Here is a 17,878-nt window from a genome sequence, read left to right as displayed (position 1 = left end):
CTAGTTAACAGGAGAAAATGTTTACAAATTTATTTATTTTTAATATTGTATGCACAGGAGCATTGCCAGGGGAAAAAAGTGAATATCAAAAAAAGCAGTGATATTTGAGAGTTTACATCATCTCAGTAGGGAAAGGGGAAAGAGGATGTATGCCGCTTAGAGGAGAGTAATGTTTTGGAAAGATGAATGGGCCCATAGAATAGAAGGGAGACAATGGTCATTTGTGACAAATTTTCTTGGATGTGGTGTTGAGTTCTGACTTCTAGTCTCCTCTTCCATGATAAGAGTCAATCTTCCCTGGTTGATGAAACTGCTGGAGAGGGGATATATGAGAGTCGATTTCCTTCTGGAGTATCTATCTTTAGGCAGATAAGTGGAGCTCAGAGAAGTCTGTGTTTCAGGTGCCTTCAGCTCAAAATAATTAGTATGCCAGACTACAATTCTGCAGCCTGTGGAACAAAAACCACATTGACAGAAAGATAGACAAGATGAAAAGGCAGAGGGCCATGTACCAGATGAAGGAACAACATAAAACCCCAGAAAAACAACTAAATGAAGTGGAGATAGGCAGCCTTCCAGAAAAAGAATTATGAATAATGATAGTGAAGATGATCCAGGACCTTGGAAAAAGAATGGAGGCAAACATTGAGAAGATGCAAGAAATGTTCAACAAAGATCTAGAAGAATTAAAGAACAAACAGAGATGAACAATACAATAACTGAAATGAAAAATACACTGGAAGGAATCAATAGGAGAATAACTGAGGCAGAATAACGGATAAGTGACCTGGAAGACAGAATGGTGGAATTCACTGCACAGAACAGAATAAAGAAAAAAGAATGAAAAAAAATGAAGACAGTTTCAGAGACCTCTGGAACAACATTAAATGCAAAAACATTCACATTATAGGGGGTCCCAGAAGGAGAAGAGAGAGAGGAAGGACCCAAGAAAATATTTGAAGAGATTATAGTTGAAAACTTCCCTAACATGGGAAAGGAAATAGCCACCCAAGTCCAAGAAGCACAGAGAGTCCCAGGCAGGATAAACTCAAGGAGAAACACACCAAGACACATAGTAATCAAATTGACAAAAATTAAAGACAAAGAAAAAGTATTGAAAGCAACAAGGGAAAAATGACAAATAACGTAAAAGGGAACTCCCATAAGGTCAACAGCTGATTTCTCAGAGAAACTGTACAAGCCAGAAGGGAGTGGCATGATATACTTAAAGTGATGAAAGGGAAGAACCTACAACCAAGATTACTTTACCAGCAAGGATCTCATTCAGATTCGAAGGAGAAATCAAAATCTTTACAGACAAGCAAAAGCTAAGAGAATTCAGCACCACCAAACCAGCTCTACAACAAATGATAAAGGGACCTCTCTAAGTGGGAAACACAAGAAAAGAAAAGGACCTACAAAACAAACCCATAACAATTAAGAAAATGGTAATAGGAACATACATATTGATAGTTACCTTAAACATGAATGGATTAAATGCTCCAACCAAAAGACACAGGCTCGCTGAATGGATACAAAAACAAGACCCATATATATGCTGTCTACAAGAGACCCACTTCAGACCTAGTGACACATACAGACTGAAAGTGAGGAGATAGAAAAAGATATTCCATGCAAATGGAAATCAAAAGAAAGCTGGAGTAGCAATACTCATATCAGATAAAATAGACTTTAAAATAAAGACTGTTACAAGAGACAAGGAAGGACACTACATAATGATCAAGGGGTCAATCCAAGAAGAAGATATAACAATTATAAATATATATGCACCCAAAATAGCAGCACCTCAATACATAAGGCAACTGCTAAAGGCTATAAAAATGGAAATATATAGTAACACAATAATAGTGGGGGACTTTAACACCTCACTTACACCAATGGACAGATCATCCAACAGATAATTAATAAGGAAACGCAAGCTTTAAATGACACAATAGACCAGATAGATTTGATTGATATTTACAGGACATTTCATCCAAAAACAGCAGATTACACTTTCTTCTCAAGTGTGCATGGAACATTCTCCAGGATAGATCACATCTTGGGTCGCAAATCAAGCCTCAGTAAATTTAAGAAAATTGAAATCATATCAAGCATCTTTTCTAACCACAATGTTAAGAGATTAGAAATCAATTACAGGGAAAAAAATGTAAAAAACACAAACACTTGGAGGCTAAACGATATGTTACTAAATAACCAAGAGATCATTGAAGAAATCAAAGAGGAAATCAAAAAATAGCTAGAGTCAAATTACAATGAAAACACGATGATCCGAAACCTATGGGATGCAGCAAAAGTGGTTCTAAGAGGGAAGTTTATAGCTATACAAGCCTACCTCAAGAAACAAGAAAAATCTCAAATAAACAATCTAACCTTACACCTAAAGGAACTACAGAAAGGGGAACAAACAAAACCCAAAGTTAGTAGAAGGAAAGAAACCATAAAGATCAGAGCAGAAATAAATGAAATAGAAACAAAGAAAACAATAGCAAAGATCAATAAAACTAAAAGCTGGTTCTTCGAGAAGATAAACAAAATTGATATCCCATTAGCCAGACTCACCAAGAAAAAGAGGGAGAGGACTCAACTCAATAAAATTACAAATGAAAAAGGAGGAGTTACAACAGACACCACACAAATACAGAGCATACTAAGAGACTACTACAAGCAACTCTATGCCAATAAAATGGACAACCTGGAAGAAATGGACAAATTCATAGAAAGGTATAACGTTCCAAGGCTGAACCAGGAAGAAATAGAAAATATGAACAGACCGATCACAAGTAATGAAATAATTGAAGCTGTGATTAAAAATCTTCCAACAAACAAAAGCCCAGGACCAGATGGCTTCACAGGAAAATTATATCAAACATTTAGAGAGGAACTAACACCCATCCTTCTCAAACTCTTCCAAAAAATTGAAGAGGAAGGAACTCTCCCAAACTCATTCTATGAGGCCACCATCACCCTGATACTAAAACCAGACAAAGATACTACAAAAAAAGAAAATTACAGACCAATATCACTGATGAACATAGATGCAGAAATCCTCAACAAAATACTAGCAAACAGAATCCAACAGCACATTAAAAGGATCATACACCATGATCAAGTGAGATTTATCCCAGGGATGCAAGGATTCTTCAATATACACAAATTAATCAATGTGATACACCATATTAACAAACTGAAGAATAAAAACCATATGATCATCTCAATAGATTCAGAAAAAGCTTTTGACACAATTCAACACCAATTTATGATAAAAACTCTCCAGAAAGTGGGCATAGAGGGAACCTACCTCAACATAATAAAGGCCATATGTGACAAACCCACAGCAAACATCATTCTCAATGGTGAAAAACTGAAACCATTTCCTCTAAGATCAGGAACAAGACAAGGATGTCCACTCTCACCACTATTATTCAACATAGTTTTTGGAAGTTTTAGCCACAGCAATCAGAGAAGAAAAAGAAATACAAATCAGAAAAGAAGAAGTAAAACTGTCACTGTCTGCATATGACATGATAGTATACACAGAGAATCCTAAGGATGTCACCAGAAAACTACTAGAGCTAGTCAATGAATTTGGTAAAGTTGCAGGATACAAAATTAATGCACAGAAATCTCTTGTATTCATATACACTAATGATGAAAAACCTGAAAGAGAAATTAAAGAAACACTCCCATTTACCATTGCAACAAAAAGAATAAAATACCTAGGAATAAACCTACCTAGGGAGAAAAAAGACCTGTATGTAGAAAATTATAAGACAATGATGAAAGAAATTAAAGGTGATACAAACAGATGGAGAGATACACCATGTTCTTGGATTGGAAGAATCAATATTGTGAAAATGACTATACTACCCAAAGCAATCTACAGATTCAATGCAATCCCTATCAAATTACCAATGGCATTGTTTTTACAGAACTAGAACAAAAAATCTTAAAATTTGTATGGAGACACAAAAGACCCTGAATAGCCAAAGCAGTCTTGAGGGAAAATATGGAGCTGGAGTAATCAGACTCCCTGACTTCAGACTATACTACAAAGCTACAGTAATCAAGACAATATGGTACTGGCACAAAAACAGAAGCATAGATCAATGGAACAGGATAGAAAGCCCTGAGATAAACCCATGCACCTATGGTCAACTAATCTATGACAAAGGAGGCAAGGATATACAATGGAGAAAAGACAGCCTCTTCAATAAGTGGTTCTGGGAAAAATGGACAGCCACATGTAAAAGAATGAAATTAGTATGAAATTAATACCATACACAAAAATAAACTCAAAATGGATTAGAGACCTAAATGTAAGACTGTACACTATAAAACTCTTAGAGGAAAACATAGGAAGAACACTCTTTGATATAAATCACAGCAATATCTTTTTTGATCCATCTCCTAGAGTAATGGAAATAAAAACAAAAATAAACAAATGGGACCTAATGAAACTTAAAACCTTTTGCAAAGCTTTTGCAAAATCATAGGAAACTACAAACAATACGAAAAGACAACCCTCAAAATGGGAGAAAATATTTGCAAACAAACAACTGACAAATGATTAATCTCCAAAATATATAAACAGCTCATGCAGCTCAATATTAAAAAAAAACAAACAACCCAATCAAAAAATGGGCAGAAGACCTGAATAGACACTTCTCCAAAGAAGATACACAGATTGCCAACAAACACATGAAAGGATGCTCAACATCACTAATTATTAGAGAAATGCAAAGCAAAACTACAATGAGGTATCACCTCACACCAGTTTGAATGGGCATCATCAGAAAATCTACAAATAATAAATGCTGGAGAGGGTGTGGAGAAAAGGGAATCCTCTTGCACTGTTGGTGGGAATGTAAATTGATACAGCCACTATGGAGAACAGTATGGAGGTTCCTTTAAAAATTAAAACTAGAACTATCATATGACCCAGCAATCCCACTACTGGTCATATACCCAGAGAAAACCATAATTCAAAAAGAGACATGCACCCCAATGTTCATTGCAGCACTATTTACAATAGCCAGGACATGGAATCAACCTAAATGCCCATTGACAGATGAATGGATAAAGAAGATGTGGTACATACATACAACGGAATATTACTCAGCCATAAAGAGGAATGAAATTGGGTCATTTGTAGAGACGTGCATGTATCTAGAGACTTATACAGAGAGAAAGTCAGAAAGAGAAAAACAGATATCGTATATTAATGCATATATGTGGAACGTAGAAAAATTGTTCAGGTGAACTGGTTTGCAGGGCAGAAATAGAGACACAGATATAGAGAACAAACGTATGGACTCCAAGGGGGGAAAGTGGAGGGGTGGTGGTGTAATGGATTGGGATATTGGGATTGACATATATACAGTAATATGTATAAAATTGATAACTAATAAGAACCTGTTGTATAAAAAAATAAAATAAATCAATATTCCAAAGCAGCATACTGCAGGTGGCATGTCCTGAACTCTTTCACCTCCCACCCCGCCACTCTTCTCTTTGATTATAAATCCCCACCTATCCTTGCTGTATTCAGAGTTGAGCCCTCTCTCTCTCTCCTTCTGTGATAGTCTTGACACTTATTACAATAGTCCTAAGGTTCCTTACTGTTTTAACAAGTGTCAGAATAATTTTTTAACATTAGCAATAATGAACATTAACTAATTTCCATTTATTATCCCTGACTCATTAGACAAATTTTTAAAATATCTCTCCTAGTTTTAATAAAACTAAAATATTTTTTGAAATATTTTTGCTTTGTTATGGATAACATGCATGCTGAAAGGCACTTTCCTTCCATATGTCCTTTATCCAAATGTTCAGCACTTTTCTGATTTTATTAGTAGAAGGTGACTCCCACTGATCCCAGATACACAGAGTAATTTGGATTGGAAACGCTTTAGTTAATTATCCTTTATTTGTAGAACTATATTCACAAACATCCTTATCAACAGATAAGTGGGGTATGTTTGTCTCTGTCCGTGAAAATGTCATACCAAAGCACATCTTACTTTCTCAGTGGTGATTCCATACCAGTCTCATCTCTCTCTCACCAACTGAGGAGTGCTTAGCAGCGCCTGGCACATTAGGAGTTCAACAAACGGGCAATTACTATTATTAAGGTATGAACTTTAATTTTTTCAGCTTCGTTATTTTTTCTGAGTCTTCATTGCAAAAGCTTCTTATTCTGCCCTGCGTTTGCTTTACCTTCCCTTACTCATTCTCAACTGACTTCTCTCCTTATCCCCAAGAGTGACTTGCAATCTGCAGTTAATGAAACAGAGATAATGGTATTCTCTGTGTTAAGGCATCATGCAGAAGTAGTTCTAATACATTAGAATTTTATCGTGGGTCACTCTATACTGTTTATCCAATGGGTGATGTAATGAGGTCTAAAAGACAAAAAAATAATATCAAGTAAGTGATCAAGAAGTATTAGGTGCCTTCCTATAGCTTCATTTTTACAGATGAGGCCCAGAAATATGTTGTCACAGCTAAGTTCCAAAAAAGGGGGAGGGAGGGGAAACTGGCTTTTATTTCTTGTCATAGTTCTCCTTTTCTGGGCTATTCATTTGGTTATGTGTCTTAATCACCCATCTAACAAATCCACGAGGCTCACCCGTGTATTTGGCACCTGTCAACCGCCAAGATACGGTAACACAGCAAACATTTTGGTGAAGCATAACAGTTTGTTGCCTTCCCCTAGAATTTTATTGTACCTGGTGTGCCAAAAAATATTGTCCGTCATTTGTCTCACAGTCGCATACATGCTTGGAGTTGACCATTGACTCTTAGGCCTTGTCGTTCAGGGCCTTGATAATCCTTTAACAGGTAAAAGAAGCACTCTGGAATGTAACCCATTGGAGTCTAGAATTATAATTTTAGTATATTCCTACCTGAACCCTACCCAATATTGGTACCAATTGGACGAGGATAAACATTCATCGCAATAAACATTCACTAGAATAAATATTCATCAAGAAACTAGGAGGCATTCAGGGATTATGATTTTGTAGCGTTTAGAAATCCATCTGGACTACGGAAACCCGGTGGAAGACTACCTGGTTCACAAACAAGATTTCAAAGAGGAGGGGCTTGGAGGAGGCGGGTCCGGACAACCAAGCGCGAGAATACGCCCCAGCGCATGCGCACCCATTAGCGGGTAACTCCCATTTGCTAGGTAGGGGAGGAAAGTGAGAAGCAGTCTACGATTTTAAAATTTCTCTTCGCAACCGAAAATTAGATTGTGATCAGTTCCGTGAATAATGTGAGAGCGTTATTCTCCGAGTTCAAGATTAAGGACCCTTGGCATACACCGCTAAATCAAGAGGTGACTTCTCGTCTCGTCCCCCGTCTCCTGGGACATTGATAGGCTAGTCCATTCCACAGACTTTCGAGTCCTTGCAGCGGGTCGGGGATCGAAGGATTGGGCCAATAGCGGCTGAAACGTCTTTGGAAGGAGGAAGGGGGTGAGGGGGCATCCCTCTGAGTTCCGCCTCTCCTTTTTCGAGGCGGTCGTGGGGAAGGGGGACGTACGAACTATTGCCCTCGAAAGCCAAGGATCACACCTCTCCGTGCAAACTGCCGGGAGGGCGGCGGGAAAAGGGCAAGACGGGAGTGGGGAAAGGGAAGGATCCAGGAAGCCGCGCGGGAGGGCGCGCGCGCGCGCCCCTTTTTCAGCAGTGTGGCGGGGTCGCACGCACGCCCGCCTCGGCGGCTGGGCGCGGTTTGCGACAGTGGGGGGAGTGGTGGAGGTGGCGGCGGCAGTGGCAACTTTGCGGCAAGCTCCGGACGGGCTTGCTTGACGGCGGTGTGGCGGAGGCCCCGCCCTAGGCGGCAGGAACCTGGAGGGAGGCGGAGGAATATGTCCGAGAGGGAAGTGTCTACAGCGCCGGCGGGAACAGACATGCCTGCGGCCAAGAAGCAGAAGCTGAGCAGCGACGAGAACAGCAACCCGGACCTCTCTGGAGACGAGAATGTGAGTGCAGCGCTGAGCAGTCCGGACGGGACTTTGGAGTGAAAGTTTCAAATTCTTTTTAAACTGTAGGCGCGGGGGCGGGCAGGCGGCTGTGGGGGGAGGGAGAGGTGTCACCCTCTACTCAGGAAAACGCGGGCGTGGAGGAGAACATCGAACTTGTCTCTACGGGGATTTTGAGCTGCGGCCGAGAGCGAGCGGAAACTTGACGAAGGAGAGTGGTTTTAGAGAGAGCGTGGTGGTGGAGGTCAGAGGGCTCTGAGATCTTTTTGCGTGCATGCGGAGTGTCTGGGCCTTTAGGCAGATTTTGGGAGAGTGCGGATCTGAGATTCCAGTAGTTTAAAAGGCAAGTTAGAGGTTTTTCTAAGACAGTTGGAAGGAGGGGCCAGCATGTGTTAATGGACTTTTAAAAAGGAATTTAGGGGCCGTGTCACTCGTAGACCCTTACCGACTGTCCAGGATGGGAAGATTAGCTCTTAGACGTAAGAGATTTCGGTGACTCTTTTAAAGGGGCTTTTGTGTCCGTTCCTGTCTTGTCCGTGGAGAAGGGGCGTGCCTGACAGTCGGCTTCTCTTCAGGAGGAGGAAAATTGAGAGGGTCGTCTACTGACTTGGAGGGGGAAACGACCCTTGAGGAAGGAATGAGAAGGGACAGTTACTCTTTTGTAAGTTTTCACTAAGATAAAGGGGATGACCTGGAAGATTTTAGGCCGCTGTGGTCAGGGTAGATGTCTTTAGGTGTGGGCTCTTGGCTTCGCATGTGTAAGGTGTTTTGGAATCAGATTTTTTTTTTTTAACTCTTAAATGGATCTTGGTAATGCTCTAGTTCGTCGCAACAGTTGATCCCAGTGTTTTTAGGTAAGACGCCAGTAATGACCGAACTGACATTAATTTTCAGTTTCATGTTTTAAGTTTATATCCAGTAAGGTCAGCAAAATGTCTTCACAGTTCACTCAACGAATTACTACTCTGAAATGTGAACCCTCCGAGGTAACAACATCTGATTATCTTTTTTAAACCTTTAAAGTGTTATAGGAAGGTGGTGTAAGTTGTTCTTTTTCTCAGTTTAGCTAGTTTTAAGAATAAATGTTGTACCTTACACACCCAGTTCCTAAGTTCTACATCACTGCATCACCGACTGAAGCGTATATATGGCATGGTGTCAAGACCAGAATTTTCACTGAACAGATGGGAAAGAATTCTTTTTGCAGATAGAAGAAAGATATTTGGCAGATTGTCAGTTTGTGGGATTTGGACTTGAAATTTCTGGAAGGCTTAGGTGTTGAATGTTACTTTAAATCTGTTTTTTTCCTGTTTGTGCTTCCCAAGCTTATTATATATTGGGATCTAACATTTTTGACCCTCTTCATTCCAGCCCTTGGTGTCTGTTTTATTTCCACCTCTTCTTAAATTTCTCTAGGCAGATTAGGTTAGTGACTAGGAGCACAAACTGGATCTCTTAGGTTAAAATCCCCACTCTACTGCTTACCGGTTGCTTGATCTTGAGCAAGGTGCTTGACCTAGTTGCCTTAGATTCTTATCTTAAAAATGGGGATAATAACGGTATTTACCTCATGGGATGTTTGTGAGGATTAAATGAGATAATATAGGTAAAGTGCTGAAAAGAGTGCCTGCCCCTTAATAAGTACCATACAAGTGTTAATTACTATTACTTCTTTTGTAATCACATTGTCTAGACTTATGTTTCTGGCCCTTCCACATATTAATCAGGCTGAAATGTAATGAAAATATCAATAACCTATTAGACTGAGGAAAATTTCAGGGAACCAAATAAATTGAAAGGTTATTTTCTTTTTACAGACCCTTAAGAGGAATGTACTCCTTGATGCATACTAAAGCTATTCAGAACTAGATGATTGGACTAAGCCGTTGTTTTGGTTCCTCCATTTGGCTGGGACTTTTAACCTTTATTGTGCTTTGGACACCTTAATAAATCCTGTGAAACCTTCTCAGAATAATAGTTTCAAATGTATAAAATACAATATATAAGATTACAAACAAAATCAGTGATAAAATTATAAAAAAAGTTACAGAATGTTAAAAAACAAATTTAAGATTTGTTTTAATAAAGTGCTTTAATATCAAGTGCTTCTTTATTAGCACATTAAGTAACTAGGTCTGCAGTGACTCTGATAGTTATGATGGGCATAGACAATTTTTGAGATCTACAACAACTATAATGTGATATAAAAATACCTGATTTCATTGGTGAGAAAGTCACAGCTACAGTAACATTAGCATGTATGCTGCCTGCATTATAATAGAAGGAAGTAATAGATTTCACTTAAAGATAGTGAAAATTAAAATGCAACTTTAAATTTATTTATGTATTTGTTTATTTTGCCGCTTAAGTTCACAGGTCCTTTGAATTTCATCCAGGGACCCAGATCTAGGACATAGGTTAAGGGAAGCGAGTAGAGAACTCTGTATAAAAATGAGTTCAGAAAAAGCTAACAAGGGCAGGTGGTTTTACTCTTGAGGGAGCCAAATAACGACAGGAAGGCCAAAAGCAAGTGGAGGAAAGAATGTGGTGTTTTTGAGTTGGAGTGAAGGTAGTCTGAGCGCTTGCTACGGTTAAGGTGAATCAAAGAATTGGAAGGACATTAAAGTTTTTTTCAATTGAGGTATAATTGATTAATAACATTATATTATTTCAGATGCACAATATAATGATTCGATATTTGTATACATTGCAAAATGATCAGCACAATAAATCTAGTTAACATCCGACCTATTTTAAGTTTGTTTTATATGTATCTGCCATTCTATTAACTTTTTAATATGACTGTAGAGTAGTTAGCTTATGGAAGAATACTAATAGTTGTCTGGTACTGAGATCAGAAGGCTGAATCTGGAGACATGTCTTTTGCTTAAGCAGCCTGTGGCAAGATTAAGGGCCAAATTACTATCCCTGTTTCCTTGTTGAGCAAATGCACATGGTAGTGCCATATATGTTGCATAGTACCATTCTGTATTTTGAGGAGGGGCCAAGGTGGAAGTCAGTTTGTACACATATTAGATACTTAGGAAAGGTTTGAATTTAAAAATAAAATGAAAGCATTGTGAATGTATTTCATTTCCATTTGACTGTTTGATTTCCATTTGGTCTTGATTTGCCTATTTGAGGAGATGGGTAAATTAAGTGGTTAAAAGTTTATACACATACACACACACGCATACACATACATGTAATGTGCCCCAATTATTAACAATGTTTTGTGGGGCTTCTTGATTAGCAGTTGAATTTTTAGAATGGAAAGAAGAATTTTCCAGACTGGGAAGAAGCTAGTGAATAAATGTCTAACCGTTTTATCATTTCATTTCTCTAGTGTTGAAAGATAATTTTCAGAAAAAGAATAAATTTTCAGAAACATTTTATTTTACTCATATGAGGGAACTGGGCACGTGTAAGTCAAACGGTACAAATGTATATGGATTAAAGGAATGTAGAGATGAAATTGCAAATGGAGACAAAAACTTTTCTTCAGCATGAAAGGGAAGACAGTTTGAACCTCTACCTTTGGATTATGCACAGTGTAAGAGATGTAAGATTGTTCAAAGGCAGTGAAGGGGGTTAGAATCTGATAACACGGAGGAGCGTGCAGTAGTTATATAGTTTTCCAGTGAAACACAAAATTGTTTTCTACACTAGGTTTTAACTGTGTAAATACAACTGAAAGGTAGGGAGAAATAGAGATTAACAGTGATTTCAGGACTTCCCCAGTGGTCCATTGGGTAAGAATCTGCACTTCCATTGCGGGGGTCCGGGTTTAGTTTCTGGTCAAGGAACTAGATCCCACATGCATGCCGCAACTAAGACCCCGGGCAGCCTAAATAAATAAGTAAATATATATTAAAACAACAACAATAAAAAAACCCCCAGTGATTTCAACCTAGGAACTGAACTCTAAAGTTTTACATTTCTATATCTATAAAAGCTGATTATATTTACATTAAATTACAGTCTAGATATTGAGCATTACTATGTGCCATCTATCCACTTCATTCTCTTTCACCCTAGATAACCAGTATATTTTAGAATGATTTGTGTATTTTTTTTTAAAGCGTTCCATTTTTGTAGGAACCATTCATTTTGAAAAACCACCCCTAAGAACTGCTGTATAATACCATATAGTTTTTAAGGAATTAATATGAATTTTTAATATACTTTCTGATACTCCAGTTAATTTTTAATGTTCTGTAATATCATAAAACCAACTTTAGGAAGCAGTAATTTAAAAATAACCTCTGAGACAATGGTTCCTAATATGTGTTCTCATAGGTGTTAATAGGCACTCCATGAAAAAAAGCTTCCTCTGGAATGAATTTAGTAACTACTGCCCTAAGGTGATATAGGTTTAAATAAATCTCTTTATTCCAAGGAACACTTTGGAATATGTAATCAAAGGAGGTAGTGAAATCCTCTTCTCAGAGTAGAGGACCATTAATATAGCTTGTGGACTGGAGACAAGGTATAAGTTAGGTGAGTTTTCAAGGTTTCCTGCAGTCATTTCTACATTTGGAAGGATTTTACTTTACAGTGAGTTTCTGGAGCTCTATTATATGAGTATTTTAGAGCTATGAGTCAGATTTCACTTGTATATAGCACATAACATGTAGAACCTAAAAAAATTCTAAATGGTTTAAGTGTTATAAATAAGCAGAGTTTGAATGATAATCAGGATTTTCATCTAAAGTAGGAAGCACTAACACTGTAGCCTCAAACGGCCACCCACTCCCATGCTCCAAACTGAGCAGCAGTCAAATAAATTATGAAGACATGTAGGTCAGTCAGATTTAGGAGTCATAGCTTTTGGTTTTGAATACCAGCAGCCCTAACCAGCAAGACACCATTTAGGCTCTCTAAGCAACACTTCCTTATCTAACAGTACCTTGTATGAAGAGCAGTAAAGATGAAGTGAGGCAATGTAGTAAAGTGGCTGGCACAGACCAGTGCCTTGTTATTTAAAGGCAGTATTATTCTTACCATTAGCATCATCATGGTTAGCTTTTTTGTTTATATTTTTGCTGAAATATCAAATATCCACAAATCCTAATGTGTTTGTGTTTTATTTTTATTTGGAGACAAGAATAAATTTCTTCATTTCTTGCAGGATTTATTAATTCTTTTAGGCCAGTCAGTAGCTACCCAGTATGAACTCATTTCCTAAGTACAGTATTGCTGTTTCATATAATTTTTTCTGATTTGCTGCTCATAGGATGATGCTGTCAGTATAGAAAGTGGTACAAACACTGAACGCCCTGATACACCTACAAATACGCCAAACGCGCCTGGAAGGAAAAGTTGGGGGAAGGGAAAATGGAAGTCAAAGAAATGCAAATATTCTTTCAAATGTGTAAATAGTCTCAAGGTATGTACAGAAAGACACAGTCTATGTGCTGAATGATGGGCTCCAGAGTTATTTCTCAGTGGTAAACATTTTATGCTCAAGATATTCGGTCAAGTTAAAAATATTATAAAATTATAATAATCTGAAGTTTTGTTTGTAGGGCAGACTGCATAGTTATTATAATCCATTCCACATTTGTTTAGCTTTTTTTTGTTTGTTTTACATTAAATGAGTAGTACCTAGTATTGCATCTGGTTTTTCTTTACTGTTTTTATTGATTTTGAGAAATGTTACTCTTCATATTTTGGTAAAACTTAAAAGCATAAGCCACTTTCTGGTACCTGTTACTGAAAAAAACTGAATGTGACTCATTAACTTTGAGTTAGCATAAATTGAAACAGATGTCTTTGTGCAGTCTTTAAAAATTTAACTCTTTTATTTGTAATTGTTTTCAAAGAAAAAGGTAGAAACTAAAAATTTTTTTGAATATTCAATATTTGGAAAAAATAGGTTGGAGTTATTTAGATTACTACCTTCCTCAATAGTGTTTTTATTTTTAAAAAGGATTACTGGTTTACTTTAAATGTTTTACATGTATTCATTTCCTGTTTTTTAAATTTGGGGGTGTTTTTCCTGTGCTGAGCAAAAATATACATTATGTTATCTTATACATATGTTAGATAGATTCTTTTAAAAATATCTAAATATACTTTAAAGTCTTCGGAAAGCATAAGAAGCTATGGCTTTATGGAAATTATTTTCCTGTCTATGTAGCAAAATGCCTTGCTCAGTGTGTCAAATTATATTGTCTTAAAAGGAGGGAAATTAATCTCAGTGGTTGTTATTTTTTTTTTTTCCTTCTTCTAAAGCAAAGTGTCCATTGTAGTTTCATGTTAATATTTAGGTATATTAACCTATTTTTTACGTAGTATATCTGGAAGGTGGTTTTAACTGCCATTTGGATATTTTGATTAAATATTTCCAAAGCCTAAAGCTATGGCTTTTTGAAGGATAAGAAATAAATGTTGTTATACTTTAAAAGTGAAATCAGTGCCTTAAAGTGAATATGAAAGTTACTATTAAACACCAGGAGATTGCCAGTATAATTAAGGCTGAAAAATAACTTTGTGAACAAAACTGAATACTTGTAGCACAGGGAACTCTGCTCAATATTCTGTGGTGGCCTAAATGGGAAAAGAATTTGAAAAAGCTGCATATGTATGGCTGAATCACTTTGCTGTGCACCTGAAACTAATACAACATTGTTAATCAACTCTACTCCAATGTAAAATAAAAATTTAAAAAAACCTGAATACTTGTTTTTTTACATCTCCTTATAGCCTCCTGGTAACTGTGAAGTTACAGCCCGCTGCCTCCCCTGGCCCCCACTGTTCAAGTATTCTTGTTCATTATAAAACTTCTTGGGTTGTTTTTCTTTTAGGACCCAAATTCAAGGTTACTTAAAGTTGTTTCTATAGAACTGTAGAAAGCAGTGATTTGAATGGAGTCTGATATGCTTCACTGTACGAGGGAAATTAAACCTAATAAAGTTTAATGAGTACTGGAGAAACTATATTAACTGTTAGGTTATTTGTTATTTCAGAAAAATAAATTGTGTCCTTATGTCGTAAGGGATTAAATGCCTTTGCCACAATTACCCATTTTATTTTGATTCAGAAGCATGCAGTTGGGTTTAAGGATATAGAAGGCAACTATCAAAGTATTTTCATTGATGAGTACTTGTTACCTAACCTTTGATTTAAATCTTTAATTGTTATAAAGCTTTATCATGCGCCAGTATTTTAAAATGTGAAAACTGGACTAACGGATACCTTTTAAGTGTCAAAAGTCAGTTTATGTATGATATATAAAACTGCAACTTGCATTTTGGAAAAAAATTATAATGGGAATGGTCAGTTTAGTACCATTTTTTGGTCTCTAAAATATATTAATTTTTCTTATTTCTTGGTTATTTTATAGGAAGATCATAATCAGCCATTGTTTGGAGTTCAGTTTAACTGGCACAGTAAAGAAGGAGATCCATTAGTGTTTGCAACTGTAGGAAGCAACAGAGTGAGTGTTAAGGGGACTGTTTGGCATTTGGCTTACCAGAGTCTGGTGTTAATATAACATTGAAGTGTAATGATTTTGAAGTAAACTTTGTATAGGTGGTTTGACAATATTGTTCCTTTATGTAAAAGTGAAGCATTCTAGAAACTGACAAAATTAAAAGTAATATTCATGACTGAAAATATATCTTAATTTCATATATACTCCCAATTGTTCATGAAACAGGTTTCTATTTACATTTTGTACTCATAAATATTTTGTTTTGAGTGGCTGAAAAAATTGACCTTGCTTGTTAGAAGTGACTGTGATAGTTTGTCAATTTAGGGTAAGAAGTCTGTTATTTCTTTTTTGTTTGTTTTTGGGTTTTTTTTGTTATTTCTTAAAAATAATAAACATAATTAGTTGCTCTCTGTAAATGGAAGGCGTAAATCCAGTGGATTTATGTAATAGTTACTGAAAATATTTTAATTATATGCAATAAACATTTGTTTTGAATTGTTTTTAGGAAGCAGAGTATCTTGAACTGAGAGAATGCATAGAAAAAACCATGCTGGGCATGTTTTGATGTAAATGATTAAACTTTTAAGTTAAACCTGGGGCTGAAAAAGTGGATTGCACAGGCTTGTTTATTTCCGTTCACTTCTAAATAAATGGGAAAAAGGAAGATTCCCTAGTGCTTACCAGGGAGAATCAGGAGTTTTCTGTTAAGCTGAAATCACTTCGGAAAAATTGTCCTCCTGATAAGTCTTTACTGTATTAGCTGACATTCTGCTTATTCATTAGTACTGTACTAGGAGTTATGAGAAGTAACAAAGAAACAGATTGGCGTATTTGGAAAAAGAAAGACGGAGGAAGTTGACTACTTGGTATGGATTGACAATAAACAAAGTCACTTTCTTTACCTTTAGCACAAGAGGGTAGGGGAAGGAGGTGAATCTGAGAGGTGTTCCATAAATTGTTATTTTAATTGAGTGAAATTAAATTTATGCTTCTTTAGTAATTGTGCTAAGCATTTTAGAGAAATAAAAGACCATGATTTTTAATGCACGCCGTTTCCTATATTTGTTTGCTGTTTTAGTGTTAGTATTCTGTTCTCAATCAAAATTAACTTGGGAGTTGTCAGCTGAGTATTTTTCAAATGTCAGCATATTTCCAAGCTTTTTTATTCTGAAAGTTTGAGGATCATACAAACACACATGCATCTATTCTGGGCTAGAACTTTGCTATTCCTGTTTTCTAAAAAGTAAAATTTGGCTTTAAGTAATTTCCTGGAAGTCTTTAAGGAAGTTTTAATTAAATTTAAGGCTCTGTTGCTTTTACTGGTCATTGAAGTTCTGAAAATTTGAAACGCTATACTCAAGTTGATAACCTGGAATAACAGCTTTTTTTGGTGTTTAGCCAAATGTAGGTTGTGATATGTAGCTTGAAAACAACAATTCAGAGGGAAATTGATGTAGTTTGAAGAAGAGATTAAGGTTATTTTTTCCGAAAATTGGGAACATAATCCATTAATTCATTTGTATCCACTTTTCAGACATCACTATAAGCCTGATTATACTTCACTAACTTCACCATCATATTAGTATAATTAGAATTAGTATAGTTTGTGCTCCAGTATGCTCATTGTAATGTTCCAGGCTTTCTAACCAAAAGAATCCCTGTTCTCATTTAAAATGACATTGAATTATACGTTACTGAATTATAAAAAGGTCTGCTGTTTGGACTTCTTTTTTTTTTTTTTTTTTTTGCGGTATGTGGGCCTCTCACTGCTGCGGCCTCTCCCGCTGCGGAGCACAGGCTACGGACGCGCAGGCTCCACGGCATGTGGGATCTTCCCGGACCGGGGCACGAACCCATGTCCCCTGCATCAGCAGGCGGACTCCCAACCACTGCGCCACCAGGGAAGCCCTGGACTTCTTTTTTTAAAAAAAGAAAGAAAATAAAGCAAAATAATCTCTTAAGACAACCTAGTTAGCATCCATATAAGGAATTTTTTTTAGAATATTAATGTAGCGATTATCTTGTTAATAGGTGATGATAGATGATTTAAAGGATCTTTATAGAGTTCTTATAGACTCTTATTAAGAATAATAACATGTTATTGCTAACATGACTAAGCTGTAAGAAGAATGGAAAGAAATTTATAAAAAATTTAGTATTATAGAGTAAGCCCTCTGTATCTGTGGGTTCCACATCCACAGATTCAATCAAGTGTGGATCAGAAATATTCAGAAAAGAAAATTCCAGAAAGTTCCAAAAAGCAGAACTGGAATTTGCTTTGCACTGGCAACTATTTATATAGCATTTACATTGTATTAGATGTCATAGTGGTCTAGAGATGACTTAAAGTATATGGGAGGATGTGTGAGGCTATATGCGTACACTATGCCATTTTATATAAGGAACTTGAGCATCCTCAGATTTTG

The 17,878-nt window shown here is 36.7% G+C and overlaps 1 protein-coding gene across 2 annotated transcripts in view; it reads left to right on the top strand.

The window, feature by feature from the left end:
- Window positions 1-7,630: 7,630 nt before the first annotated feature.
- The window catches only part of EED (embryonic ectoderm development), a 33,457-nt gene continuing 23,209 nt past the window's right edge, over window positions 7,631-17,878 (top strand). For both annotated transcript variants that reach the window (XM_082844517.1, XM_082844518.1), the window contains exons 1-3: window positions 7,631-8,014; window positions 13,251-13,403; window positions 15,363-15,455. In XM_082844517.1, the coding sequence (XP_082700643.1) occupies window positions 7,901-8,014; window positions 13,251-13,403; window positions 15,363-15,455 (360 nt within the window). In that variant the 5' untranslated portion in view covers window positions 7,631-7,900. The remainder of the gene's footprint in view (window positions 8,015-13,250; window positions 13,404-15,362; window positions 15,456-17,878) is intronic.

The sequence above is a fragment of the Leucopleurus acutus genome (genome assembly GCF_964270905.1).
Source record: "Leucopleurus acutus genome assembly, chromosome: 8".
Classification (NCBI taxonomy): Eukaryota; Metazoa; Chordata; class Mammalia; order Artiodactyla; family Delphinidae; genus Leucopleurus; species Leucopleurus acutus.
The sequence above is the reverse complement of the archived record's forward strand: the minus strand, read 5'-3'. Positions and strand labels throughout refer to the sequence as shown.